This window comes from Vulpes vulpes, chromosome 12 (assembly GCF_048418805.1).
Source record: "Vulpes vulpes isolate BD-2025 chromosome 12, VulVul3, whole genome shotgun sequence".
NCBI classification, from domain to species: domain Eukaryota; kingdom Metazoa; phylum Chordata; class Mammalia; order Carnivora; family Canidae; genus Vulpes; species Vulpes vulpes.
The window spans coordinates 179,230,735-179,257,811 of NC_132791.1; the positions used below are offsets into that span (position 1 = coordinate 179,230,735).

At 48.7% G+C, this 27,077-nt stretch overlaps 2 protein-coding genes across 6 annotated transcripts in view; one reads left to right on the plus strand and one right to left on the minus strand.

Annotated features, from left to right (window-relative positions):
• Positions 1-16,627, plus strand: part of DHX38 (DEAH-box helicase 38) — a 19,361-nt gene extending 2,734 nt beyond the window's left edge. For all 5 annotated transcript variants that reach the window (XM_026011602.2, XM_026011605.2, XM_072731592.1 and 2 more), the window contains 26 exons: positions 145-484; positions 832-1,019; positions 1,676-1,777; positions 2,340-2,487; positions 2,646-2,764; positions 2,926-3,002; positions 3,467-3,622; positions 4,160-4,321; positions 4,516-4,623; positions 5,019-5,131; positions 6,798-6,935; positions 7,376-7,562; positions 7,690-7,875; positions 8,527-8,667; positions 8,996-9,106; positions 9,196-9,312; positions 9,498-9,605; positions 10,015-10,127; positions 10,675-10,883; positions 11,001-11,155; positions 11,593-11,748; positions 11,846-11,980; positions 12,143-12,268; positions 12,777-12,872; positions 14,697-14,818; positions 16,162-16,627. In XM_026011602.2, the coding sequence (XP_025867387.1) occupies positions 162-484; positions 832-1,019; positions 1,676-1,777; positions 2,340-2,487; positions 2,646-2,764; positions 2,926-3,002; positions 3,467-3,622; positions 4,160-4,321; positions 4,516-4,623; positions 5,019-5,131; positions 6,798-6,935; positions 7,376-7,562; positions 7,690-7,875; positions 8,527-8,667; positions 8,996-9,106; positions 9,196-9,312; positions 9,498-9,605; positions 10,015-10,127; positions 10,675-10,883; positions 11,001-11,155; positions 11,593-11,748; positions 11,846-11,980; positions 12,143-12,268; positions 12,777-12,872; positions 14,697-14,818; positions 16,162-16,246 (3,681 nt within the window). In that variant the 5' untranslated portion in view covers positions 145-161 and the 3' untranslated portion in view covers positions 16,247-16,627. The remainder of the gene's footprint in view (positions 1-144; positions 485-831; positions 1,020-1,675; positions 1,778-2,339; positions 2,488-2,645; positions 2,765-2,925; positions 3,003-3,466; positions 3,623-4,159; positions 4,322-4,515; positions 4,624-5,018; positions 5,132-6,797; positions 6,936-7,375; positions 7,563-7,689; positions 7,876-8,526; positions 8,668-8,995; positions 9,107-9,195; positions 9,313-9,497; positions 9,606-10,014; positions 10,128-10,674; positions 10,884-11,000; positions 11,156-11,592; positions 11,749-11,845; positions 11,981-12,142; positions 12,269-12,776; positions 12,873-14,696; positions 14,819-16,161) is intronic.
• A 565-nt stretch (positions 16,628-17,192) lies between these two features.
• The window catches only part of PMFBP1 (polyamine modulated factor 1 binding protein 1), a 48,615-nt gene continuing 38,730 nt past the window's right edge, over positions 17,193-27,077 (minus strand). Inside the window, exons 14-20 of the mRNA XM_072731599.1 lie at positions 26,326-26,490; positions 25,623-25,790; positions 25,147-25,314; positions 24,222-24,325; positions 23,626-23,700; positions 20,991-21,229; positions 17,193-17,760 (exon numbers count right to left, since the gene is read on the minus strand). Coding sequence (XP_072587700.1) covers positions 17,738-17,760; positions 20,991-21,229; positions 23,626-23,700; positions 24,222-24,325; positions 25,147-25,314; positions 25,623-25,790; positions 26,326-26,490 — 942 coding nt within the window. The 3' untranslated portion in view covers positions 17,193-17,737. The remainder of the gene's footprint in view (positions 17,761-20,990; positions 21,230-23,625; positions 23,701-24,221; positions 24,326-25,146; positions 25,315-25,622; positions 25,791-26,325; positions 26,491-27,077) is intronic.

A 27,077-nucleotide genomic window follows, 5' to 3' on the forward strand; every position in this document is an offset into this window, starting at 1 on the left:
AAGAGGTAGCTAAACAAAGCCTGGTCTTGATGGAGAGGTCACCCCCCTGAGTATACTTACAACTGTAGTTATCTTGGGATACGGTGGAGTCAAATCTTTTCTCCTTTTACATCCAGTACAAAATGGGTTGACTTTCTTCCACAGACATCCCAGAGCCTGTCATGGAGGACACCAGCGAGGATGCCTCAATCCATCGATTAGAAGGCACTGATCTGGACTCTCAGGTTGGCGGTCTTATTTGCAAGACCAAAAGTGCAGCCAGTGAGCAGCATGTCTTCAAGGCTCCTGCCCCCCGTCCTTCATTGCTGGGACTGGACTTGTTAGCTTCCCTGAAACGAAGGGAGCGAGAGGAGAAGGATGAAGGGGAGGACAAGAAGAAGTCCAGAATTTCTTCCTACAAGGACTGGGAAGAGAGCAAGGATGACCAGAGAGATGCTGAGGAGGAGGGTAGTGACCAAGCTGGCCGACATAGCCGAAAAGACAGGTAAAGGCTTTTAGATGGGTTGACCCAAAGGGAATGAGAGTGGAGGCCAGAAAATAACATCTCCTATTTATTTCTTTTTTCTTGTTGGACATGTAGATCTTTATGATATTATTATGATTCTATCATATTGAAGGTAGATAGGAATTGGTGTTTTCTTCAGGTTTGTCGGGGAACGTTCAAAGGTGACTAAATAATAGAGGATGGGGGTTAGAAATGCTTTGGGTTGTTGCCATAAGTAAGCCTGCAGGGAGATAAAGTGGAAAAGGACAGGTCAGCCCACCGGAGGCCTGGGGGCAAGGTATTTCTCCTAAGGAAGGGTCTTTTACCAGCTGCCCTCCCTGTTTCAGACATTATCGATCTGCTCGGGTAGAGACTCCATCCCATCCTGGTGGTGTGAGTGAAGAGTTTTGGGAACGCAGTCGGCAGAGAGAGAGGGAGCGGCGGGAACATGGTGTCTATGCCTCGTCCAAAGAAGAAAAGGATCGGAAGAAAGAGAGATCACGGGATCGAGACTCTGACCGCAAGAGAGAGAGAGGTAACTGAGCAGAATAGTTTCTATAGCCCGTTAAGCATTTGAATGAACATGTCAGCCTCTTTTCCTGTTGCAGGAGTTTTTCCAATGCCCAATAATTAGGGAGCCCTATTGGTTTTGATTGTGTCAGGATTGGGAAAGCAGGCAGTTTAAGAGCTATTACTTGCAAAATAGCTGCTTTGCTTGAGTGCGTGATCCTCGTTTTATTATGAAAATTGGTGGTAAAGAGGATATTGGGTAATATGTATAAAAAAAAAAACAAAATTTACAGCAGTGTTGGTGATAGAGAAAGGACAGTGCTGTGGAGCAAAGCTAGACATAAAATCCAGTGCTGGCTTTGCTCAGTATTGTTTTAAGTTTTATAGTTTATAGGCTTGTAACTACTAAAAAGCTATTCACTGTAGACTTATAACTATTGTTTTTTGAATTCTTGCAGGAAAATAACTGTTACTGTGAGTTTGAAACTTTCTAGCCAGTAACTATTTTTTCCCATTGAAAGAATGGGGATATGTGAGTTTCAGGAGCCCATGGATCGCATTAGAGCAGTGCAGGTTGCACCTGTGAGTGAGTGGGAAGGCCTGTCCTTTCTCTAGGGTGAAGATGGGTGGAAGTTAGGTGGGGACACATATATCCTAAGCTCTGTGTGTGGCTCTTGACAGATGAGAGGGACAGAAGCAGACACAGCAGCAGATCAGAGCGGGATGGAGGGTCAGAGCGCAGCAGAAGAAATGAACCGGAGAGCCCGAGACACCGACCTAAAGGTAGATTGAGCCATTGCTTGTGATTTGTGAGGGGTCGAGTATGTAAAAGGCAGGGTGAGCGACTCCCGTCCGTAGTTGATTTGATGTGAATAGAGTCAGAATTGTTGATTCCACTATGAATTTCTGGAATACTTGGTTCTCAATCAGGTAGGAAGGCCCTGGACCCTTTGAGATGGATATGTTCCTCTAAACTATTGGGCAGGTTGTTTGGCCAGTTTTCCAAATGGCAGGAAAGAATAAGGAGCTGGGGAAGAGTATTTGTTAAAATTAATTACTTATATTCAAGAGGACTATGTTTGCTGAGAGAAATTGCATATTTCTTAAAGTGGTATAAACACACATTAAAACAAAAAAGAAAAATGTTATGAACACATGGAAACTGGACCATTAAAATCCAGGTATCTTTAAAAATTGTCCAAACCATCTTACTTGTTACAAATAGATAGAAAGTTTATAAGTGGTGAAAGAAAGAAATTTGGGGAATTGACTTTTGGCTGATAGCTCCACAGCCCTGTCCTGGTTAAGTTAGATGTTTCCTCGTGGATGTGTTCTCTGGCCCCAGATGCAGCTACCCCTTCAAGGTCTACGTGGGAGGAAGAGGACAGTGGCTATGGCTTCTCAAGACGCTCGCAGTGGGAATCACCCTCACCAACTCCTTCCTATCGGGATTCTGACCGGAGCCATCGACAGTCCAGTCGAGATCGGGATAGGTGATGTTTTGGGCAGAACAGCTCAGTTTCTCTGGGTGATGACAAAGGGTGGATGTGTAGAGGGCAAAGGGATCTGGGCTGGGAGAGCAGATGGCAGCTGGGGAACATGTCTCCACTTTAGTGACTGCTTAAGTGATGCTGGTTATACTGTTTCCCAGGTCTGTGAGGAGCAGGTACTCAGATGATACACCTCTGCCAACCCCATCCTACAAATACAATGAGTGGGCCGATGACAGAAAACACCTGGGGTCCACGCCCCGTCTGTCTAGGGGCCGAGGTAAGGCAGGGTGGGAGGAGGAAGCAGGAAAGCAGGATGGCTTATCCTGGTGAGGCTGAGCAAAGCTGCACTTCTGGAGCTGTGCAACTTTGCAGGGCTGTTGATGGCCATAGGGGTAAGCTGGGGTCATTTGGACTGACCTGCTATGTGTTCTCCTTCAGGAAGACGTGAGGATGGCGAAGAAGGAATTTCATTTGACACAGAAGAGGAACGGCAACAATGGGAGGATGATCAAAGGGTAAAAACTTTACATCTTTGAGGGATTGAATGAGGGGTGGTGGCGTGGCACTCCATAGGTGAGTGGGTCATGAGTGACACTCCAGTGGAATTGGATTTTGACAACAGAGGTTAACACTGGACAGTGTTGGGAGGTGAGCCCTATTCGGTCCTGAAGCTCTGGAATCTCTTTACAGAGGCACAGGCTCACAGGATGCGGGGCCCACCTAACTTTTTTAGTTAAGTGCTGGTGCCACCACGTGGTACATGTAAGAAGTGCTGTCTGGAGGGGCTGCCATATAGTCAGTCTCCATAGTTCTCCTTTAGATGGCTCATCTGGGAGCAGGGTGGCCTTTTGCCAGCCTGTCTCACATGGATGGCCTCACCACACCAGTGACTTCTTACCAAACATCTCCTCTCTGGTTTTGTCTTTCACATAAACTCCATGTGTCCCTTGCTCTTGTTGCTTTGTCCCATGTGCTGCAGCAAGCCGACCGGGACTGGTACATGATGGATGAGGGATACGATGAATTCCACAATCCCCTGGCCTACTCCTCCGAGGATTATGTGAGAAGGCGGGAGCAGCACCTGCATAAACAGAAGCAAAAACGCATTTCGGCTCAGCGGAGGCAGATCAACGAGGTGGGCTGCCCACGGTAGTCGGAGCTGACCCAGTTGGAGTCGGGAGCACGTGGGAGAGACGCAGGCCTCGTGCACCTGGTGGCGGCACAGTTCGCCTCCCCGTCGCTGAAGTACTAGGTGTCGCTGTCCCTCTAGAGGCAGAGGAGGGGTGGGCATGGAACCTTTCAGTAGCTTAAGATAAAACTCCTGACTCATAACTTCTTTCATGTGCAGTCCTTCCTCGAGGGGTGCTGTGGATGGGAACTGGTAGGGTGGGACCTGGCTCTGTGTTCTTTGTGCTTCTGAGTGGGGCTGGAGACACCACTTGTCCATGTGGAGGTTCTGACTCATGTAAAGGGTTGCTTCTTGGAAAAAACACTGCTGGTAACTGGGAAAGTGACTCTTCTTTCTAAGGAGCCGCAGGGCACAGAAGCCTGGGACATCTCCGTGGTGCCCCATGGCCCTTCTGTCAGGCCCTGATATGTGGACATGCCTGGTGACCTTCCAGGATGCCTTTTGGTGGCAGTCTGAACGTGGCCTCCTGTTGTGTCCTCACAGGATAATGAGCGCTGGGAAACCAACCGCATGCTCACCAGCGGCGTGGTCCATCGGCTCGAGGTGGACGAGGACTTTGAGGAGGACAGCGCAGCCAAGGTGCATCTGATGGTGCATAACCTGGTTCCTCCCTTTCTGGATGGGCGTATCGTCTTCACCAAGCAGGTGAGGCTCCTGTGGCCTGAGAGAAGAAAGCTCAGGTGGAACTGAGGTGAGAAAAGAAGAATGAGAGGAGAAAAAAGGCTGCCGGGCTGATAGGATAGCAGTCGGTTCCGTTTACTGGGGCTGCTGTGAAGTGGACCTTCCTGTGGCGTTTAATGATTAGAAGGGATTTTCTCTTTTTCCTCAACCTCCTGCAGCCAGAGCCTGTGATTCCAGTCAAGGATGCCACTTCTGACCTGGCCATTATTGCTCGAAAAGGCAGCCAAACCGTGCGGAAGCACAGGGAGCAGAAGGAACGCAAAAAGGTTGGTTTCTTGTCATTTGGGGCTGAGGAGCCTCTCTCTCTCTTCCCCCCCTCTCTCTTTCTTTCTTTTTTTTTTTTTGTCTTTGTTTTTAGAAATTATATTAGATCTCACAGGTAGGGTTCCTGTTGGAAGTGAGGGGACACTTACAGAGCAAGAAACAGCTGTTGGAGGAGGGCGCGGTGTACCTCCGCCAGGGCCTTAGTGGTGACAACCGCAAGGCCTAATGCTTGGGGAGCTTGAGACGGAGGATGGGGAGCAGGCTCAGCGTCACTGCTGCCTTGTGGGAATTTGCCACCTGCTCGATGAAGCACCTTGTCAAGCGGGATTGATTTTCCATTGACCATAGTCCTGTTACACGATGGAGCCGCCTTAACTTTTCATTATTTTTTTTTCAGGCTCAACACAAGCACTGGGAGCTGGCTGGAACCAAACTGGGAGATATAATGGGTGTCAAGAAAGAGGAAGAGCCAGATAAAGCCCTGACAGAAGACGGTAAAGTGGACTATAGGTAGGATCTTGGTCAGCAGTGGGCTGGCTCCAAAGACTGGGGGCCTCCAGGATACTTGCTGGGGAACTGATAGGACTTGTGGCTCGTGACTAGGAAAATCATGTCGCTTTGGGTTTTCTGGTCCCTTCCTCCTGGTCTTTCTCTCCTCCCACCATCAGCTTTTCCTGGATACTATTCCTCCCACCACCACTGCCACTGCCACAGGACTGTCCCCTGCCTGCTGGCATTAAAAGCCTCGCAGATGCTTCCCCCTGAAGTCTCCCGACAGTCCCAGCGGGACAGGTGCTCTCCTTCCCGTTTTCCGTGTGCGGAGGATGAGGCCGGGGAGGTGACGTAACTTGTTTGCAGTCACCCAGCTAATAAATGGTGGAGTGATGATGATGAGACCCAGACATCATAGCTTTGGGATCCAGTATCTTAGCCACGCTGCTGGTGTGCATTTCAGAGGTTCAGCATTGGGAGGTGGCTTTTGCCCCCTTAGATTTTAGTTTAAAGGAATGGCTTCTTTTAACAGTGGTTTGAAAACAGATCTTCCCTGTTCATTGAGGTATGTAAGCAGATGGTAGAGAACTGCTTATTGGGGTTCCCACATTTGGTAGCTGACTGGACTCAAATGTCCCTTGTGTCATCTTTGAACATTCTAAAGTCTCAGTGAACCGGCAACTGAGTGAATAATCCTCTGTACCCTGTGAGTAGTGACCCCCGTGAGAAGTTGGTACCACTGATTAGCCCTTGTTAGCTTATAGTTAACTTACCCCATTAGGCATTGATCATTAGCTAACCAGGAGTGATGGTAAAATTAGAAGTAGGACACCTGGCAGAGGGTGTGGTAGGTCTGACAGGGAGTGGGTCTCTTGGGAGAGAGGTGGGTGGCTGTGGTGTGGACCTTGGCTGTAGTGAACCGCTCTCTTTGCTCTGTGGGCTTAGGGAAATTACATGGTACTTTTGAGTGTAGGGGTGTGTTCATGTCCTTGCAGTAGAGGCTGTTGGTCAGTACTCAGTGGGAAGGTTTGTTCTCACAATCCTTTGAAAATGAAGCTATACAGACTCTGCCCTCCTACCAGGAGGAAAGAGTAGAGGTCTGAGCCGGGTCAGGACTGTGCAGCCTCAACGGCTCCTTTTAGCCCTTCACACTTTGTGCTGAAATTGCTCAGCGGTGTTCTGTACAAGATAATGACCTGGTGATTTCAGCTCCTCTCTGGTCAAGCTCTTTAGGGCCGAGAATTGGCCCATTTCCTAATCTGGACTTCTCTGAGTCATACTTGGCTGTGGATGATGGATTCTCCGACAGGATGTCTGGTCCCTTAGGCCAGAGGAGATGAGCATCTCAGATTACCTGGCTGCTCCGATGTCTCAAAGATTTCTTGCATCTTATTGAGGTAGTTCTCATTCATTTTTTTTTTTTTTTAAGATTTTATTTATTTATTCATGAGAGACACAGAGAGAGAGGCAGAGACACAGGCAGAGGGAGAAGCAGGCCCCATGCAGGGAGCCCGATGTGGGACTTGATCCCGGGTCTCCAGGATCACATCCTGGGCTGAAGGCAGCGCTAAACCTCTGAGCTGCTGAGCCACCCGGGGTGCCCTATAGTTCTTATTCTTGGGTGTGGGAAGAGCAATGGGGGAAATTGTGCATGGTGCTTACTTAGGCTGCTGTGTGTTCTCAGGACAGAGCAGAAGTTTGCAGATCACATGAAGAAAAAGAGTGAAGCCAGCAGCGAATTTGCCAAAAAGAAGTCAATTCTGGAGCAGAGACAGTACCTGCCCATCTTTGCTGTGCAGCAAGAACTACTCACTATTATCAGGTAATTCCTTCCCAGGGCCTGGGAGTTCCACTATTGAATCGGTGTCCCCTTTGTCCCTTGTGTTTACTCAGTAGCTCTTTTTCTTTGGGACATTGCATCTGATGGAGAAAGCAAAGAATTTTTTCTTAACTAATATGGGTTGCATGTGATGGAGAAAGGAAAAAAAAATTTCTTATCTGATACGGGTACCCTGGGCTACTTTGCATGAAGCAGGCAAGGCAGCCTTGCTTTATTCTAGTTTACTTGTTTAACCCCCACCATCTTCTAGACTTTGTAGGAGGTGTCTCAGTTCTGGGCTGTTTTCCCAGGGAAATCCACCTTTCTAAGCAGGCATGCTCCTCAGAGAGCCAGATGTGGGCGTATGAAGTGGCCCTATCTTCCCAGAGGCTCCCAGGTGACTCACTCAGCCCAATTTGTGCTTTATCTTCTTTCCTTTGTAGAGATAACAGCATTGTGATCGTAGTTGGAGAGACAGGAAGTGGGAAGACCACTCAGCTGACGCAGTACTTGCATGAAGATGGTTACACGGACTATGGGATGATCGGGTGCACCCAGCCTCGGCGTGTGGCTGCCATGTCTGTGGCCAAGAGAGTCAGTGAAGAGATGGGTGGAAACCTTGGTGAGGAGGTGAGTGGCCATGAGGGCCGAGCCCATGGCTTCCATCCATCTGAGGTGGTCTGCTAAGGCCCGGAACTGGGCGTGGTAGCAGTGAGCGGGGTTCGGGGCTGCTGAGCCATTTCTCTCTGACCTTCAGGTTGGTTATGCGATCCGCTTCGAAGACTGCACTTCAGAAAACACCTTGATCAAATACATGACTGATGGGATCTTGCTCAGGGAGTCCCTCCGGGAAGCAGACCTGGATCACTACAGCGCCGTCATCATGGATGAGGCCCACGAGCGCTCCCTCAACACTGATGTGCTCTTTGGGCTGCTCCGGGAGGTGAGGGCCGGGGTACGGTCCATCTGTGCCCGCGGGGCTTTGACTGGTGCCCTCTTGCTGTTTAATGACTGAGGTGGTCTAGGTGGGCTGGGTTCCAGGCTGGGGAAGCCGAGGGGGTCTCCGACAGGCCAGAGTGTGCCTGGAGGCTTCCAGCTTGCCAGGTCCAGGCCTGGTGGTGTAGTTTGCTTTCTTCTTGCTCGTGGTCTCTTGGCTATGGCTCCCTGGCTTCAGGCTTCGGGATTCTTTTTTTTTTTTTTTGAAAGTCGACACATGTATTTGTTTATTCACAATGTATTCACAGTAGGGGCATGATTTTGAGCTAGTAATTAAGCTTTAGTCTGGGTTCTTATATATGTGTGTGTATATATATATATATATATATATAATTTTTTTTTAATGTTCAACTGTTTATTTTTTTTTTTTAGTTTTTAAATTTTTTTTATTTTGTTGAAGTTCAATTTGCCAATATACAGTATAACACCCAGTGCTCATCCCAACTTGGTTGGGTGAGGCTTCAGGATTCTTAAGGATCTAATGTGCCAGTCTGTCTGCTTCGGCCTCTGCTTCAGTGGGGAGTACTGATGAGATTGGGGGGTGGCCGCCAAGGGTTCCAAATCTATGGAGAAACCTTGGACTGACCTCTTCCCTTAGGTGGTGGCTCGGCGCTCAGACCTGAAGCTCATTGTCACGTCAGCCACTATGGATGCAGAGAAATTTGCTGCCTTTTTTGGGAATGTTCCCATCTTCCACATCCCTGGTCGTACCTTCCCTGTGGACATTCTCTTCAGCAAGGTACTGAGGCCTCCTTTTTTGAATCAGTCCTGATCTCTGATGAGAATCCAGCTGGAAGGAAAGCTGGGAAAAGTTTTGTGGGTACCATGGGGCAGATGGGGCAACCTGCAGCTCTAGGGCTCAGATAAAGAGCTGTACTCTGGGGGGAGGTTTTACTGGAGCAGAGGTGCAGGGTCCAGGGAGGGCAGGCAGGCCCATCTATAGCTCTGAACTATAAGGCTGACCTCCTTTAGCCCCACACCAGTGACTGGCCACCGGTCCCAAAGGGGTGCTGGCCCACATTTCCCTTGACACTTGCCTCTGACCATGTCCCTGGCTGGTGTTGCAGACTCCGCAGGAGGATTACGTGGAGGCCGCAGTGAAGCAGTCCTTACAGGTGCACCTTTCAGGGGCCCCCGGGGACATCCTTATCTTCATGCCTGGCCAAGAGGACATTGAGGTGCGTGCCTCAGTCACGACTGTGATGAATGGGTAGTATCCTGCATATGAGGGGCTCTGGTGTCTCATGGCTTCTCTCTGTGCCCTCAGGTAACCTCAGACCAGATTGTGGAACACCTGGAGGAACTGGAGAATGCACCTGCCTTGGCTGTGCTGCCCATCTACTCCCAGCTGCCATCTGACCTCCAGGCTAAAATCTTCCAGAAGGTATGAAAACAAGAGTGTCTGTTTTGGGTCCCCACCTTTGGGTCTCTCTGGATTCTCCCAAGGGAGGATGAGAGAGACAAGGTGTTACTTTTCTGGCAAGGGGTGGGTGTGGTCTTTCCCTTGTGGAGTCTTTCCTACCTGAGAGCCTACAGCCTGCCCTCCTTGTACATCATGCCTGGCTCTAGGCTCCAGATGGCGTTCGGAAGTGTATCGTTGCCACCAACATTGCTGAGACATCTCTGACTGTTGACGGCATCATGTTTGTTATTGACTCTGGATATTGCAAATTAAAGGTAAAAGAAGACACAGGCACTAGGGCTGTGGGCCTTCACCCAAAGCCAACTCAGTAGGTGGGAAGGTGGGCCCCGGGTCCTCAGCCTTTAAATGAGGGATGGACTCAGAAGTGGAGGTGGTATTTAAGAGGCTAACATTTGAGTGCTGATTTTGCCATGCACTTGATTGATTTAATCCTCGTGATAATGCTATGAAGTAGATGGTTTAATAACTCAATAGAGATCACAAAGCTCATATTTGTGGGGGAGATTTCTTAAGATTCCTGGCTTCAAAAGGGTGGCTGCCTGCATTCCTAAAACACTATGCTCTGTGATGTGTAGCAACCACGGCTTGTCTGTTTTTATCTCAAGGCTGCCTCCCCCTTTAGCCCTTTCTCTCCATGACCAGCTCTGTACTGTCCCCTCCCAGGTCTTCAACCCCAGGATTGGCATGGATGCTCTACAGATCTACCCCATCAGCCAGGCCAATGCCAACCAGAGGTCGGGGCGAGCCGGCAGGACGGGCCCAGGTCAGTGTTTCAGGTAGGAGCCCTGTGCTAGCCTGCTTTCTGGGGCAGTACTGGGATTGCGGAGTGTGGAGCTGGGGCGGCGGGGACTGGACGGTGGTCCAGCAGAGGGAAGCTGGCCCTAGGGTCCCTGAGGCCGGGCACTAATGGCGGGCGGGACTGCCGCTCCTTGGTCTTCTCATCATAGGCTGCTGAGTGGAAGAAGTAGCCTTTCCAGGCAGCTCTGAGGTCTGGGGGGCAGTGGGTTTTAGGCAGACCTGTGTTGCACGTACGTGCCCTGGAACACAGCACACTTCCCTTCAGAGGATAGATCTGAACAAATTACACTGTTGGTTCTTTTACACTTCTGCAGTTTTCTCTTTGTTTCTGATTGTGAGAAATATTGATTACAGAAGTCACAAAAACACAGAAAAATAGAAAACAAAACCAAGCCATAATTCTAGCCGCAGTCTCATTGGTTCCAGAAATGAAACAAATGTGTAGGAGATTCCAGCAGAAGGGTGAATGAACTGGCAGGACTGAATTTTGAATAGGTGGAAATTCAGGATTCTTCTTCCTGGCAGGCTCTACACCCAGAGTGCCTACAAGAACGAGCTCCTGACTACCACAGTGCCTGAGATCCAGAGGACCAACCTGGCCAATGTGGTGCTGCTGCTCAAGTCCCTGGGCGTGCAGGACCTGCTGCAGTTCCACTTCATGGACCCGCCCCCTGAGGATAACATGCTCAACTCCATGTATCAGCTCTGGATCCTCGGGGCCCTGGACAACACAGGTGCTGAGGCCCTGGGAGCCAGGCAGGGCCTCAGGGCCTCTGGGCCTCTGGTGATGGGGTTTTCTCTTTCTTGACTTCACTGTGTCCACTCAGCATTTCAACTGGCTCCTCTCCCAGGTGGTCTGACCTCGACTGGGCGGCTTATGGTGGAGTTCCCGCTGGACCCAGCCCTGTCCAAGATGCTCATCGTGTCCTGTGACATGGGCTGCAGCTCTGAGATCCTGCTCATTGTTTCCATGCTGTCCGTGCCAGCCATCTTCTACAGGCCCAAGGTGGGGACGGGGTGTCCTGTGCTTCTGTCTTCCCAGAAGCCACAGGGCAGTTTATGGGCCTGAGGCAGGATTAGAGGGGACTAGTACCTTTCTTTAAAATGGGATAGAGGGACAAGAGTCCAAGTTTCCAGAGAATAATACTGCTGATTTCTGTTAAGCAGGTTGGGGTAAGGGAAAGCATGGGCTAGATCAGTGGTTCTCAGAGACCAATTGGAAAATTTTATCATTTTTTATCTTCTAGCATGTTGTGCCTGAGCTCTCCTGTTTAGAGTAAATACTTCATTATAGGCTGTATTATTTTCCCTGTATTGTCAGGGCCACATATCAACATGTTTGAAGTCGTGTGTGCAGATAGCTGACAGTGGGAGAGCCTCCAGGGTCTTTTCGGTGGGCCTGGACTCCCTGTGCAGAGAGTAAAGGTCCTTTTTCCTTTCCAGGGCCGAGAAGAGGAAAGTGATCAAATCCGGGAGAAGTTTGCTGTCCCTGAGAGTGATCATTTGACCTACCTGAACGTCTACCTGCAGTGGAAAAATAATAATTACTCCACCATCTGGTGTAATGATCATTTCATCCATGCCAAGGCCATGCGGAAGGTGGGGGCAGGAGCTCAGATAAGCAGGATATTGGGGTGAGGGGTGGTAGGGAGGAGGAGGAGGGCTCCATCCTTTCCTGCCCTGTGTCCTGCTCTAGGTCCGGGAAGTGCGAGCTCAGCTCAAGGATATCATGGTGCAGCAGCGGATGAGCCTGGCCTCGTGCGGCACGGACTGGGACATCGTCAGGAAGTGTATCTGTGCTGCCTATTTCCACCAGGCAGCCAAGCTCAAGGTGAGCCAGAGAAGCCTGATAACTGTACGAGAACAAAGTTCTTTCTCATTGCACAGTCCTGCAGATCTGGGTTCCCCACCGAGGTCTGTGTCAACAAGGGGAGTGGCTGCCCAGATGAGCAGCATTTTCTTGGTGTGGCTACCTGTTCTGTCTCTTCCCTAGGGAATTGGGGAATATGTGAATATCCGGACAGGGATGCCCTGCCACTTGCACCCCACCAGCTCACTCTTTGGAATGGGCTACACCCCAGACTACATAGTATATCATGAGCTGGTCATGACCACCAAGGTGAGTCTTTTCTGACACAGTTGTGTGATGTAGGCGTCCCTGGCTGGGCCAGGCCTTTGGAACCCTTCGTTGCCTTCCAGTATGAGTTTTAAGCTTGGGAGATGAGGCTGCATGTGTTGCTTTGAGGGGAATTGAGAGATTGGTTTTCATTTGGGTTTGGGGGAAGCTTATACAGAGTTAACCTTTAGATGATAGTGGCCATGGCTGTGCCAGCAGGATTGTTTCCTACTTCCTGCCTGGGATAAGCAAGCCCTCTTGGTGTCATTAGAAGGGCTTTCTGAGGGGGTAGGCCTTTTCTCTTGGATACTAGGGGCATGTTTTTAAGTGTGGAGGAATTTGAATGGGAGAAAGGATTAGAATTCCAGTGTCTGGGGCTTGTGTTTGCCTTTTTCAAAGGGCTGGGGGTCAGATCCTTCTCACATAGGTCCTAATTGTGGAACTGCTATGGGAAGGACGGCCCAAGGCATGGCCTCTCTGTGACCACCACTTTGTGACCCTCTGCCTGCAGGAGTACATGCAGTGTGTGACCGCAGTGGATGGAGAGTGGCTAGCAGAGCTGGGCCCCATGTTCTACAGTGTAAAACAGGCAGGAAAGTCTCGCCAGGTAAGGATCCTCCACTTTCCATGGAGGTTCTGCTTCCTGTGGGAGCCATTTTCCCTTCAACCTGGTATTGAAGACATGTCCTCATCTGACTCCTACCCTCCTTACTTCTCTCTCAAATACAAAAGCTGTGATTGAGCCAGATTGGTCTGTTAGAGTTCTCCCAACTACTCCAGTTGCTTGGCCTGCTGAGAGTTCGTGGTTTTTGTTTTTTTGGGTTTTTTTTAAGATTTTATTTACTTATTTAGAGTAAATAATTAGAGTAATTTCAAGCACGCTTCACACTGAGCATGGAGCCCAGTGTGGGACTTGACCCCACAAGCCTGAGATCATGACCTGAGCTGAAATCAAGAGTCAGATGCTCAACCAACTAGCCACCCATGCCTTAAAAAAAAAAAAAAAAAAAAGCCTCATTGAAAAGTCCAAATATTCATAAAAGTGTAAAAAACAGTATAGGAAGCCATCATGAATTCATCACCTAATCTCCATAATAATCAACATTTGGTCAGTCTTGTTGGGCTTATTCCAACCCCTCCACGCACTCATTTTTTTTCCTGGAAAGATTTTAAAGCATATTTCAGACATGTTATTTCACCAATAAATACTTGAGTAAGCATCTCTAAGAGAACTTAATTTGTTTTTAAAATGTAACCTTTATGCCATTATCACTTAACATATTTAATTCTTAATGTTATCTGAGTTTCTAGTCCTTATTCATATTTCTTCTTTCATCCCAAAGATAATTTTTTATGATTTGCTTGGATGAGGATCTAAACATTATAATTAGTTTTAGGCGGTAAGTGTTTTATTCTAGAACATGCTCTGCATCCATTTTTTTATTACAGCATTGATTAATTGGAGAAACCAGGTCACTTGTAGAATGCTTCATCTTCTGTATTTGACCAATTGCTTTTTCATGATGGTTTTTAACTTGTGCCTCTCCCCTGTGCTGTTTCTCTAAACTAGTAATTAAACGCCTGATAGGGGATCCCTGGGTGGCGCAGTGGTTTAGCGCCTGCCTTTGGCCCAGGGCACGATCCTGGAGACCCAGGATCGAATCCCACGTCGGGCTCCCGGTGCATGGAGCCTGCTTCTCCCTCTGCCTGTGTCTCTGCCTCTCTCTCTCTCTCTGTGACTATCATAAATAATAAAATTAAAAAAAAATAAAAAAAAAAATAAACGCCTGATAGGATTCAGATTTAGCTGTTTTGGGCAAAGATGCATAAATGCATGTGGTGTTGTGAACTTCCTTTTAGATCCTGTTAGGAAGCATGTCAGGTCTGGTGGTCCCACTTGGGAGGATGCTGAGATTGGTGGTTCTGCGATCCCTCCAGTAGGAGTTCTCTAGCTGCTACTCCATCTCCTCACAGTCTGACTGTCCGTGGATGCCAGAGCTGTTTAGGGTTGCAGAATGTTGCTGGGCTTTTGCTTCTCCTCTTGTCCATACTCTCCACACTGGGCCCACACCCATCTCCCCTGGGTGTGTTCCTCCCAGCTAGGTGGTAATGTCTTCCTAATTTCCTGTCCTTCCCGGCATCGTGGTGAACTTGGTAAGAGAGTGAAAGTACTCACTGAATTGAGTGGAGTGCTGGGACCACAGGGTTAGGACTGAGTCATGCAGTGTCTGTCTTGAATCAATGAGGAAAATAGGCTTCAGCCTCAAAAGAAAAGGCAGCCTTGGTTTAGGGGCAGGGAGCCATGTGGCCCTGGCTCTGGGAGCTGGCACAGTGAACACGTCACCCAGCTTACAGCAGGGGCATGGGTGCGGACAAGGCCTCCTCAACGGCCAGTCTCCAGTGGTCCCCAGTACCTCTATCTCTTTTCTAGGAGAACCGCCGACGGGCCAAAGAGGAAGCTTCTGCCATGGAGGAGGAGATGGCACTTGCTGAAGAGCAGCTGCGAGCCCGACGGCAGGAGCAGGAAAAGCGCAGCCCTCTGGGCAGTGTCAGGTGAGCTTCGGCCTCAGGACCCTGACTGGGATGGAGTCTGTCCATGGGAGGCTCTGGGAACCAGGCCGATAGACCGAGCAGGCCCCGATGCAAGGTCGTGACCCAAGAGAAGTAGAGTCTGTAGGGCCGAATTCGTGATGGAAGTTGACTGGTCCCACATGGAGGCTTGGGAGAAGTTCCAGACACACACTCAAGGCTGGTGATACATCTGCAACTCTTGGTCATTGTCATGTACTGAGGCCTGTGGTGGGCCGGAAAAGTTACAGCTTTTCTGACAAACGAGGACTTGGAACTCACGGTGGAGCCTTGGAGCCTTGGACTTGTGTCTGCTGGAGTTCTGAGTTAGAGCCACCTTCAGGTGAAGGGCACGGTTCTCCACAAGATTGTGTGCACTTCAGACACCAGCTCAAAGTGTGTGTGTGTGTGTGTGGGGGGGGGTGTCAAAGGTCACTCTCACTTCTGACCAATTTGCTACAAGTTTGGGGATCCCCAAAATAGACTCCCCTACATTCAATATTTTGCTATAATAACTCACAGAACTCGGGAAGGAACTATATTTACGATTATAGTTTTATTATAGTAGAAGGATACAAATCAGAACCAGTCCAAGGAAGAGATGCAGAGATAGAGGTCTGGGACAGTCCCAGATGTGAAGCTTCCATTGTCCTTAGGGCCACATTAGTCTCCTGGCATACTGATGTGTGATGTATGGACAGGGCATTGCCAACCAGGGAAGCGTCCGTGTCCAGAATTTTGTTGGGGTGTCATTCATGGGCATGAATGGTTGGGTAAGCATCCATGTGATTGACCCGGTCTCCAGCTTCCTCTTTTCCACAGAGGGTGAGCTGATATCATAGGGCTCAGAGTATAGCCCTCATCCTGGATCATCTCATTAGGAGAAATGATCAGATGTGGTCTGAGGGCCCACCATGAGTAACAGAGACATTTAGTCCCTTGGGAAATCCCAGGGGTGTAGAGATGACCTCTCAGGACCTCGAGACAAAGGTCAGCTAGATTCTTTATTACATAGATGGAGTGGCAGCCTGGGGAGGTGGCTGGAAGGCTACCTCTGTGGCTCACCTAGGAGGTATGGAAGGAATTGTTAAAAAATCTACCTTCTAGCAGTCCTTGCTGGATATCAGAATGAGGTAATATTTTATTCTGTTCCCCATCACAAATGAAGAAGGCAGTGGGGGTGGAAATGTGCTGGAGAAGACCCTTCAGGCCCGAAGCCTGCTCCCACACCAGTTAGAAGCCTCAGGGCCTCGGGCTCCTTATCTTACTGTGCATCCTGGTTGGAGCGAGCAGCAGCATGTTCCTCATCCCTCTTTCCGTGTCTCCAGGTCTACAAAGATCTACACTCCAGGCCGGAAGGAGCAAGGGGAACCCATGACGCCTCGCCGCACACCAGCCCGCTTTGGGCTCTGAGCTGAGGCTTTTCCTGCAGAGAAAGTCCTGAGCCTTGTGGCTAGAGCGCCCCGGGCCTGCACAAAACCCTTTCATCTGTGTGCTTTCATCCATGTACATCCTGGCCCCTGGGGGAAGCCCCTGCAGGGGCCAGCTCTGCCTCGGAGGGAGGAGGAGTTCCTCAGTGCCTGCCTGGGCTGCAGAGCAGCTGAGCTGCCGGGGCAGCAGGAGGGGGCCGGACCCATTGTATCCAAATAAACCATTCCTCGGACGCTTGGTGTACAAATGACTTGGCTGTGACTATGGTTTTTTAAATTCTGTGTAAAGCAGCAAAATAGATCTAGAGGGAATTGTAATTTGGTTATAATTCAGGATTTGGAAATAAATTTATTGTTTGTAAAATGTTATTGCATTTCAGACTGTTCCTTTTTCCCTCACTGCCCTAAATCACATAATAAACAAGAAGATGGGCAGGACTCTGACTTTCTTTGGGATGATCTAAAACCTCAGCTCTCCTTATTTCTATTCTCCAGGTAGTGGCTCTCCCAGGGGGGCTGGCCGGTGGGACAGCTGACGGAAGGATGATGGCCTGGGGCACTGGGCAGGCCAAACTCCTAGGGTGCTTTGCTGTTCCAAGGCTGGTGGGCGGGGGAGGCTGGCGATGGCCAAGTGGCAGGGAAGTGAGCACCCATGCACCCTCTGCCATTCCCCAGGGGTGGGTTGGGTGCTCTACTGCTCAGAATAGCAGAAGTTTCCACTTGGCATGTGCGTTGGCACATAAACAGTATAAAATACTGCTCGCTGATTTTCACATAAAAAATGATCCTTGGGGGATCCCTGGGTGGCTCAGTGGTTTGGCACCTGCCTTTGACCCAGGGCGCGATCCTGGAGTCCCGGGATCGAGTCCCACGTCAGGCTTCCGGCATGGAGCCTGCTTCTCCCGCCTCCTGTATCTCTGCCTCTTTCTATGTCTATCATAAATAAATAAATAAATCTTAAAAAAAAAAAAAAGATCCTTGCACAGGAATCCCTAGTCTTTGCTCTTGTTAAGCAGCCTGTATCTGCTGAGATGGCTTTGTGGGTATGTGGCCCTTTGCATCACACATGGCCCTTGCTCTGACCCTCAGGTGGGGCTCCTGCTAGGTGTGCTGGTTGCAGGGTTCTGTGCTGGGGCTGAGTCAGGGGTGGCCTGGCCTGGGGCTCCGAAGCACCTTCTCCCCAGCCAACAGCCCTCAGCCCCAGCCTCTTGGCTCAGGCCACCATTACTTCTATTCCCTTTCTCACTTTTTTCCTCGGATGTGGTTTTAAAATTTAAGTCAGTTTTATGGAGGAGTTTGGAAGCCTGGCTTTGCCAGCCAACACCAGCTACCACTTCTACTTGCGTTCTCTTTACCTCTAACTGCCTTTATTGGGAATTCAGGTAGAAACTGCCTTTTCAGGGCTCTGGAGTGAAGAGAGGGCATCCGGAGGCTCATCTGGGAAGGCTTCTAGTCTTGACACCAGGTTGACGGGCTAGCAGAAGGTGTCGACCTGCTCTGTGGAAAGAAGTAAGCTGGGCATGTGATTTATGTTCAGCCATGGGCTAGGGATGCAACCGAATGGGGCAAAAATTGAGCTTCCAGTGAATATGGCTCTGTTACTAACAGGCTGTGACCTTGGTCACGCACTTACCTTCAAGTTTCCTGGATCACAAAAATGAAGCCAGAGGTTATGAAAACCAGGAGTTAAACCAGCCTTCTCATTTGAAAACAGGAACACCTGGCAAGGACACCTCACAGTACAGATGCCTCGGGCTGTGTGGGGAGGCTCCCAGCCCTCAGCAGCACTTCCCTGATCGGTTTTGGTGTTGGGACTTCCACACAAGGGTCTGTCGGGACCCGTCTCTAATGTGCTCTTTAAATTATGGACCTTTTCCATTCAGATCCACCTTAAATCCTTAATCCTTCCTTCCAGCTCTAATACTCTTGATTCTTACCACTTCTTCCTCAGATAAAAACCGATCCCCCCACCGAGATACAAAAGTAGGCCTGTGGCAACAGCCCTGAAGTGGGTTCTGGAGAATGGCTTTCGGGCTTCCTGGTGTGAGTGAACAGTGAGGCTGCTGAAGTGGACATGATTAGGGTGGGCACCCCGTTGCTCTTAGTCACGTGCATTTATTGTGTCTGGTTGATGGTACTTGGAACACATTAAAGATGTCAGTAGTTGAGGGTCTCAGGCTGAGATGGGGGTGCATTCTAGCTCATTCCAGAGCTTGGCTTGCCAGGTCCTGTCTATGGCAGGAAGCCTCCTCCTCAGCTGGGCTGTGGAGGGAAGGCTCAAAAGCCAAGTGCTTATGGGGCAACGCGGTGGTTGTAGAGAAGGTTGCAGTGGCTGGTGTTTGCTCTGGGTGTTTTCGGTTCAAGGGAGGAAATTACACTCCAGGTGAGTAGGAGCGGAGCTGCTGCAAAGGATTCTGTGGGCCCCAGGTATCGGAATCCGAGTGACATCCTCCCACTGGGTGGCCGAAGCACTTTATTCACAATCCCCTTGGCTAAAGTAAGTCCTAGTTTCATAACACTTTCTTTCCTTTTTTTGGTTACTTGCTAGGGAAGTTTTAGGTGCGCGGTAAAACTGAGCAGGAAGTACAGAGACCCCTTGCCCCCCCACAAGCACAGCCTCCCCACTATCAACATCCCCTACCAGAGTGGTTCATTTGTTACAATCGATGAACCTACCTTGGCACGTTATCCCACAGAACCCATAGTTTACATGACGGTTCGCTCTAGGTATTATATAGTCCATGGGTTTGGGAAATGTATGATGACACGAATCTGCTACTACACATCATACAGAGACCATTTCTATGATCTGCAATTCAAACCACCTTTAAGAAACCCCTTTGGTTTCTTCTTAAAGATTCGTAGTTAGGCAACCCTCTGGTTTCCTGCTCTTTGCCTTATCTTTAGAGAAGCTACATTTCCCTAAATTCAACCCCTCTACCCCATCAGATCTCCCCCCTGGTTGGGCTCACAAGGCCAGATGGCTGGGTGATATATCTGTGTTTTTCTGGCTCTGCTGCTCCTTCGCTCCCCATAACTCACTACGTTCCATGCTCTGGTGTAATTATTCCACAGGAAGTGAAAGCTAACTTTGAAAAAAATGGACAACATTCAAAGTATTGTCTTTGGCCAACATATATGGCACCTTTTCATAAATATAGAGACAAAGTATCTTTTTAAGTAGATAGCACTCGGGATTCTAATGACTTTGACATTTTGTTTGAATAAATGGGCCACAGGCTAGAAATGGGGAATCATTTCATTAGGACCAGATTCTTCACTCTTTGTTTACTCTGGAAAACATCCTTACTCTAAACCCAATGGGGGTACATAGTCAAAAATAAACATAAACAAGCAGACAACAACTGTCACAGCAGAGACTACCAGACGTGCTTGTCACTCCTGCCTCACCCTGTACTTCCAGTATTGGCCCTTGCCAAGTACTGGCAGGGACATGCTACATAACATGTCTTGGCTTTTGTCTGGCTGAGGAGGAGGGCAAGAATATTTAAGAATCCTTACCAACTAGTGGGTTTCTTCACTTCTCCTGTCCCCCTACCCTGAGGTACAAACTCCTTTATTTCTTTCTCTTACTTTACCTTAGTAGCTAGTTCTCTCAATTTCCTACACACTAGGAATATAAATTCCAGACATGTATTCAGTTTAACAAAATCCTACCACAATAAAATAGTTTAGCTGTCCTTGGAGTTTGTTATAATGGAATTTTACTTGTATTGAGCTGGCTGGGGAGAAAAATAAAATTGTTAAAAGGAGAAATGCAATATGGCGGGCCAGGGAGAAAGCAGATGGCTATCTCCCTCCTCCATTTGGAAAATGCATCACTCATTTCTCGTCTTTTCTTTTGGGTTTCAGGATTACTTTCCTTTTTGAGATTTTTAAGATTTTTTTTCCCCTTAAATTCCAGACAGAAAAAATAAAGGGGGAGCTAGTTCTCTCTTGGTTCGAAAATGAATGCAGATAATCCAGAAGTTTCCTTTGGGAATTATAGCTTCCCTGTATATATGAAAGAGACTATATTTTTTAGAATCCAGAGAAAACAGGGATGAACATATTGGTGGGGACTGGAGGGCGCAGAGATGTCTGCAAGACACCAAGAGCTTACTGAGATTGCTATGCTCATGTCTTTATTTTAGAGTTTGGGCCCAGAAATAGTATGGTTCCAATGCTCACTCCACTGCAAAAAGTGGACAAAACTCAATAAAATGTTAGCATCTTGCAAAATAGGCTGGGACCTTGATGTGTTCATGCAAGAGCTGATCCAGGTCAAGAGAGAGGGGCAGAAAATCACTGTCCTCTGAAAAACGTGCGTGGAAATGATGCTCAAGGCAGGGTGCTGATTTCTAGCAATATGAGGAACCTGAGAGAACAATGAGAAAATGACAGTCTTGAGGAGAAATTAATGAGATGATTCCTCAAGGACTGGCCTCATGGCCGGGCAGCTCAGTTGTGGGGTGGCTTCTTCCTTCTGGGGTAACATGGAATCTATAGGTGACAGAAAAGGTAGCTATGGATCCAGGCTGTACAGGGGATCAGTGTAACAGTGATCTCTGGCCCAGAGTAGCTAAGCAAAAGATATGTCCCCCAGCTCCCACTTTGAATTCCCAATGCAGTGATCTCTTCTTGAAAAATAGTATCAGGCTGTTGCTTTTTTTTTTTTTTAAAACCAAGAAAACAGATATCATATAAAAGACAGATGGCAGATTTACCTGAGCAGTGGGGTATCCCGACAAACTTGGTGATGTCCATTCTTTGGCTCATGTCCTGAGCTGTCCCCCTCCAGCCCAAGGTGGCACACACTTTCCCCTTCTGTATGGGCTCTGTCTTGCTGGGGCCTAGGGCTTTGGTGTACAGCCTTGGGTGCCCAGTTTTCAGCTTCTTCTCCTCTATCTCAGTCTTTAGTTTCTTGTTTTCCTGCTGCAGATGGACCATTACATTGTGCAGGTGGCTGGGGAAGGAAAGGGAAGGACAGGGGATGTTCAGTCTGCTTCAGCACCTTGGTTCCCCACCAGAGAGGGCAGATAAAGGTGCCAAAGGAAGGAGGATCATGGACACCAGGTCCTTTCCCAACTGGTGCTCTCCTGCTCCATAGAAACGGAGGCCTATGTGTATTCCCTGGAAGAAGCCCAGGCTCAGGGTTGGGGTGGACCCAGGATCAGGACTTCTAAGCCACTGCATCATGTCAGCACAGGGCCTGTTTTCATATCTGTCAGATGGGGACCATTGAGTCTGATCTGCCTTCTGTACTTCATATAAAGCTCCAGTTTGACAAATGACAGAAATTTGATTTGAAGAGCTGGAAGGCTGTCTGTCATTAATGATCCCACATGCTTGGGCTGTCCAGGCTGTGCCTGGGGAACACTCATCCAGTTCTGGTGTCAAAGCCCAACTTATTTCCCCTTCCTTTGCTGGAAGGTTGAGAGCACAGGGGATCTCATCAGCTCTGTTGAGAGCTTGGGCAAGTAATGTGTCCCCATTTATGGATGAAGAAATGACAGTGATGTAGGTGAGTGAAAGAACTTAGCATACCTCCTGTGGCTCCAGAACTGGTCGTATTTCTCCAAATCAATGTTGAGGGCAATGCGTGACAGTGGGCTCTGGAACCAGACTTCCCAAGTTGGAATTCTGGCTCTGCCATTTACTATTTATGAGGCCATGGGCAAGTTATTTAGCCTCTGGGTTCCTCTCTTTGTCCATAAATGGGGATTTTAGTGGTACTGAACTCATGAGTTCTTATAAAGATTAAACAAATTAATACATATAAAGCCCTTAGAATAGTGCCTTGCACAGGTAACTGATAAATATTATTTGTGTTATTATTATTATTAATAGATTTTTTGGGGGATGCCTGGGTGGCTCAGCAGTTGAGCATCTGCCTTTGGCTCAGGTTGTGGTCCCAGGGTCCTGGGATCGAGTCCTGCATCACGCTCCTCACATGGAGCCTGCTTCTCCCTCCGCTTGTGTCTCTGTCTCTCTCTGTGTGTCTCTCATGAATAAATAAATAAAATCTTAAAAAAAATAGATGGGTTTTCTTCAAATAGGTTCAAACTCAAGAATGAGTTCTTTGTGAAACAGAACTTCTTGGAACCTGGCATAGTATAAGAAATGATCTGTTACTTTTAGATTTTTACCATTTCTCTTCTAGTTAATCCCTTTCAGAAAATGCCTTTGTTCTAGTGAAAAATTTCATGGTCTTTTATAGAGAGAAATCAAAGACTTCATCCTCAACTTCTCTGGGCCTGTGCTTTGCCCTCTTGCTCTCTATGAGCCTGGCTGGTGTTGAAGGCACCCTAGGAACCCCCCATGTCATCGCTACACTCCATATGCCACTGGGCCTGGAGGTGGAGTCCTGGCCATGCCCTCATTCCCTGGGTCTCTGCCATTCTCTATGGTCCACTCCTGTCAGAATTCCCAGTGCCTTCAACATCCTGTATATTCTATCCAAGGCTTTCAGTTCCTTGACTTCTGTATTCCAATCATCCTCTCCTCTCCTTAAACTCAGCCACCATCCTATGGTCACAGCTCAGAACAAAGCTGTCCAACTGGGCCTAATGAATGGGTTCTAGACGTGCTGAGATGTGGATGCTCTCAGCTCTTGGGGCAGCCACTGGCTGGCCAACTTTGTCACAAACAATTCATCCCAAATTCTCCCACTGTGCCAAGCAAATATGGTTCTTTTTTAAGTGTTCCCTGACAAAGGATTGGGAGCCACTGCCCTAGAGCTTGTCATTATCTGTGACTATACCATCTCTGACATCTTGGTTGTAGACATCCATACTTTCATCTGTTCCCAAACTTCCCACACTCTTCCCACACCACACTCTGCTAACCCAGCTTTGACCACAAGGATGAAGCAAGGCCACAGGGGAGGGTGGAGCAACAAGTAGAAGGAACTTAGGTCCCCAATGACCATGTGGGACAGAGGAACCCTACCAACCTAGACCATTCACCTCCTAGGGATGTTCCTTCCAGTTCTATGTTCCTTCATTTGGAGGTCTCTTTGTTATAGCAGCTTAGCCTCTACCTTGCCTTTCAATTTCTGTTTCCTTCTTAGCATTTTTGACCTCTGAGAATCACAGCAGGCGACAGTGGGAAGTGGCAGAGAGACTAGTAACCCCTTTCTGTATTGTTGGTGAGGGAACTACGGTCCAATGAGGTGAAGTGATGTGCCCAAGGTCACATAGATGCAGATTCACAACCCAGAATGTTTCCATAGTCCCAGCCCTTTCCTGAGGTCAGATGCATGTATATCTAATGATAAAGCCAGCCCTCGCTCATGGCTGACCCTTCCCCTAAGGGCCCAAGCAGCCTGGGGCCAAGCCTGGGGGGTGTGGGATGACTTACTCCTTTTCACCAGTCAGCTTGGCAATATATTTGACCTGCTCACGGAGCTTGTTTCCTAGTTTCTCATTGGCGATCCTGTAATAAAATCCATAAGAGAAAGTTCCCAGACCCCCATGAGGAAGAGCATGAGCTGGCTGGCTGGGAGGCTGGTGTTTTCAGCAAGGCATCTGCTGAGCCCTAGGCCCCAGCTCATCACCCACTCCCTAGAGCTAGATCCTCCCTAGCACCTGGCAAATGAGGGAACCCTCCACTCTCAACTACTATGCAAAATCATTATAATATCAGGTGAGTTCAAGGGATCCAGGCAGGGAAGCCAGATTCCAGGTTGGGAAGAGGAAATCTGACCTACAGCAAAGCATCCCTTTGATCTCAGAGCCACTCTGTTTCTAAGTCAGCAGGTCTTCCTGATTCTGCCTAAAGAGTTGAGGCCCCTCCATCTTATTCTCAGCTCTTGAATGTGGGGTGACAGTGGATTCATTTCCCTAGAGGGCAGTGTGTGTGTGTGTGTGTGTGTGTGTGTGTGTGTGTGACACTATTCTTTAGCACATGTGCAGTTTCTCAGCTCAGCCCAGGCCTTGGAACCCTGCCTTACTTACTTTTGCTCTTTTGCCCATTGCTCCATGTTGGACATAATCTGATCATTCTCTCGGCGTATCCTACAGCTCTCTTTAGGCGCAGACCGCTGGGGCAGACAACAAGGCTTTGGTACAAGAAGAAAATGAGATGGTTAGAGGTGGGAGAGCATAGGCCTGTCACCTCCCTATTCCAAAATCAGGCCTCTTCTCTCTTCCTGGAAGAAGAAACATTGGTTCTGCTGTCCAACCTCTAGGCCAGAGTTGGAATTGCCACAGCAGGATCTCCACCAGCAGCAGTGCGTGCACACAAAGGTGACATCTCTGAGCAGGGCACTGTTTATCGTAGAGACAAAGTAGTTGCGTATACTTACAATGATGATTTTTGGGCAAAGGTATTAAGACAGCATGTTTTGCAAAAGCAGTATGTTAAATCCGTTTTTTAACAGATGGAAGGAAAAATATCTTGAGGAATGGATGCCTTTTGTTTTTTCCTAATTCAAGCAAAGTCCTTGTGGCTACACCGAGATATTCTGTGGCCTCCTGCCATGGACTTCACTGCTCTGGGACTGGGGCATAAGGTGTGCCCAAAGATCTCTTAGCAGGGTCTACTGCAGGGAAGTGAAAATGTTTAGGGTAGGCTCTGGAGGAGGACTGCTCAGGGGGTTATCCAAGTCAGGGGCAACTGGTATACCTGACAGGGCGCTGGAATAGGCTTTTATTCTCATTATCTCTATCAATGAAGGCACAGGAAGACAGCTGCGTTGAGGCAACTGCTGTGGGCCTTAGAGCACCCAGACCCTATTTGTACTGAATAGAGTGGGCTGGGGACGTCCTTTCCTTGCTCTTAGGCATCCCCACCTCCACCAGGGGCAGTCTAGAATCCAGGGGGTCGTGGACATGCTGGGAGGGCCTGGGAGGGAGTGACCGGAAGCTGAGGAGTGCCCACCTCCTTCTCGTCTGCCAGGAGGTTCTCTTTCAGGGCGGTCATTTCCTCCTGGAAGGCCCGGAGCTGCTCCTCTTTAGCTGCCAGCATCTTGAGGTCGCTCTGGTGCTGCTTCTGCCACTGCAGCACTTGGTTGCTCATCTCCTCCAGCTTCTTGTCGAAGGCGTGCACCTGCTCAGGGGTGCAAAGTGAGGAGGGGACCCCGGCTGCCCGACCGCCCTGAGCCCAGAGCACCCAAGATAGGGCAGGAGGGCGCTTTCTCGGCTTTAGGAGACTCCTTATGGGGCACTTTACTTCCAGTACCAGCAGAGGGCACCCCTGCTCTGATCGTTGCCGCCTCTGCTTGAAGGTCCCAGAATAAGCAAAGACAGGGAAGCCGTTAGCCAAAGGGAATGGCTCTGTGCTAAAGAGCTGGGGGCAAGAGGAGAGTTTGGGGACGGGGAACAGGAAGGCATTCCGAGCTCCTGGCTGCTTCTCACCTCTAGCTCGCTCTGCTGTTGGAAGCCCTGCAGTTTTTTTAATTCCATGTTGAGCTTTTTCATCCTCTCCTCGTAAGCAATGATTTCATCTTCCAGCTGAACTTTCCTCTCTTGAGCCTGTGCCAAGCTTCGGTGCAGACTCTTGGTCTCTGAGGTCGTATGATTGAGCTTCCATAAAGACAAAGGGGATGAGAATGGCTGTCACAGTTCTTTGGCCCATTCTCTTGAGTGCCAAATGGGGCAGGGTTCCAGTGTCTCCCCATCCTCTGCTCAGGGTGCCACAGACACCTGGTCACTTGCCTAGTGTCCCAGAGAGGGGTGGGAAGTGACAGTGGTTGATTTTCTACATCCTCCTTCCCCTACCTTGTTTCCTTTTTTTCCAGTTCTCTGAACTGATCAGCTAGGCATGATCGGCACTGAGTGAGGCACAAATTGCCCAGACAACCTAGGTTTTGGGAAAACTTTGTCCCTGGGTTACCTGTCAGTAGACTCATTGGATTTGGCCTCCATCTTTGCTTTCCTGTTCTCCTCAAAAAAGAAGTCTCACCAAGGCCTTCTCTGGAAGGAAATTCTAGCTCATGCAAGAGTTTGCAGATGGTCCTGGTGACAGCCAGTTGTGCAGAGGATTGACTCTTATACTTCCCATGATACTTGGACGTTTCTTTACCCTAAAGAGCCCTGGAGATGAGAGGGTATGGCTTACCTTCTCAAGAGTTTGTGTCAGGTCATCTTGGCAGGCGGCTGACTTCCGGGACAACTCCTCATAGGCTTCTTTACTGACCATGGTCTGGATATATTGCTTCTCCTTCTGCACAGCCTTGTCCAGCTGGATCTGTAGACTCTCTAAGGCTTCCTTCTGAAGGACTAGCTTTTGGAGGGGGAACATCACTGTAAGAGGCATCCTCTATGTCTACAGGAAATGGACAAGAGCTGGGCTCTGTTCTCTCTGCACTAATATGCAGAACAGTCTGTGTAAGGCCCATACCCTCCCCTCACTGTTATAAAAAGAACAGCTGCCCTTTCCAGGTTCTTCTGCACCTCTTGCCCCACAGTTCCCCTTCTAAGTTAGCAGGTCCCCCTGCCACATACAAGGAATATTGGCAGTCCTGGGCCATGATGTATGGAGTACATGAATAATTCCTTTCACAGACTCTATAGCCTTTAATAAAGATCTGGAGCTCAATTCTAGGTTAGGAACCATGTTATAGCATTTTGTTTGTGTGTTTTATGTCTCCTTAATTCCCTACATAATCCATTAGACTTGATGTACCATGAAAGCAGGACTGTGTATGCTTCCTTCACTGCTGTATCTCCACTGCCTGTAGCTCAGGGCATGGCACATAACATGTGCTCAATAAATACTAAATAATTTTTTTTACCAAATGAAATGTTTTATATGGCAATATTTGGAATTAGGGATGTAGTGAACATGTAGTTCTGGTAGAAGCGTGTTTA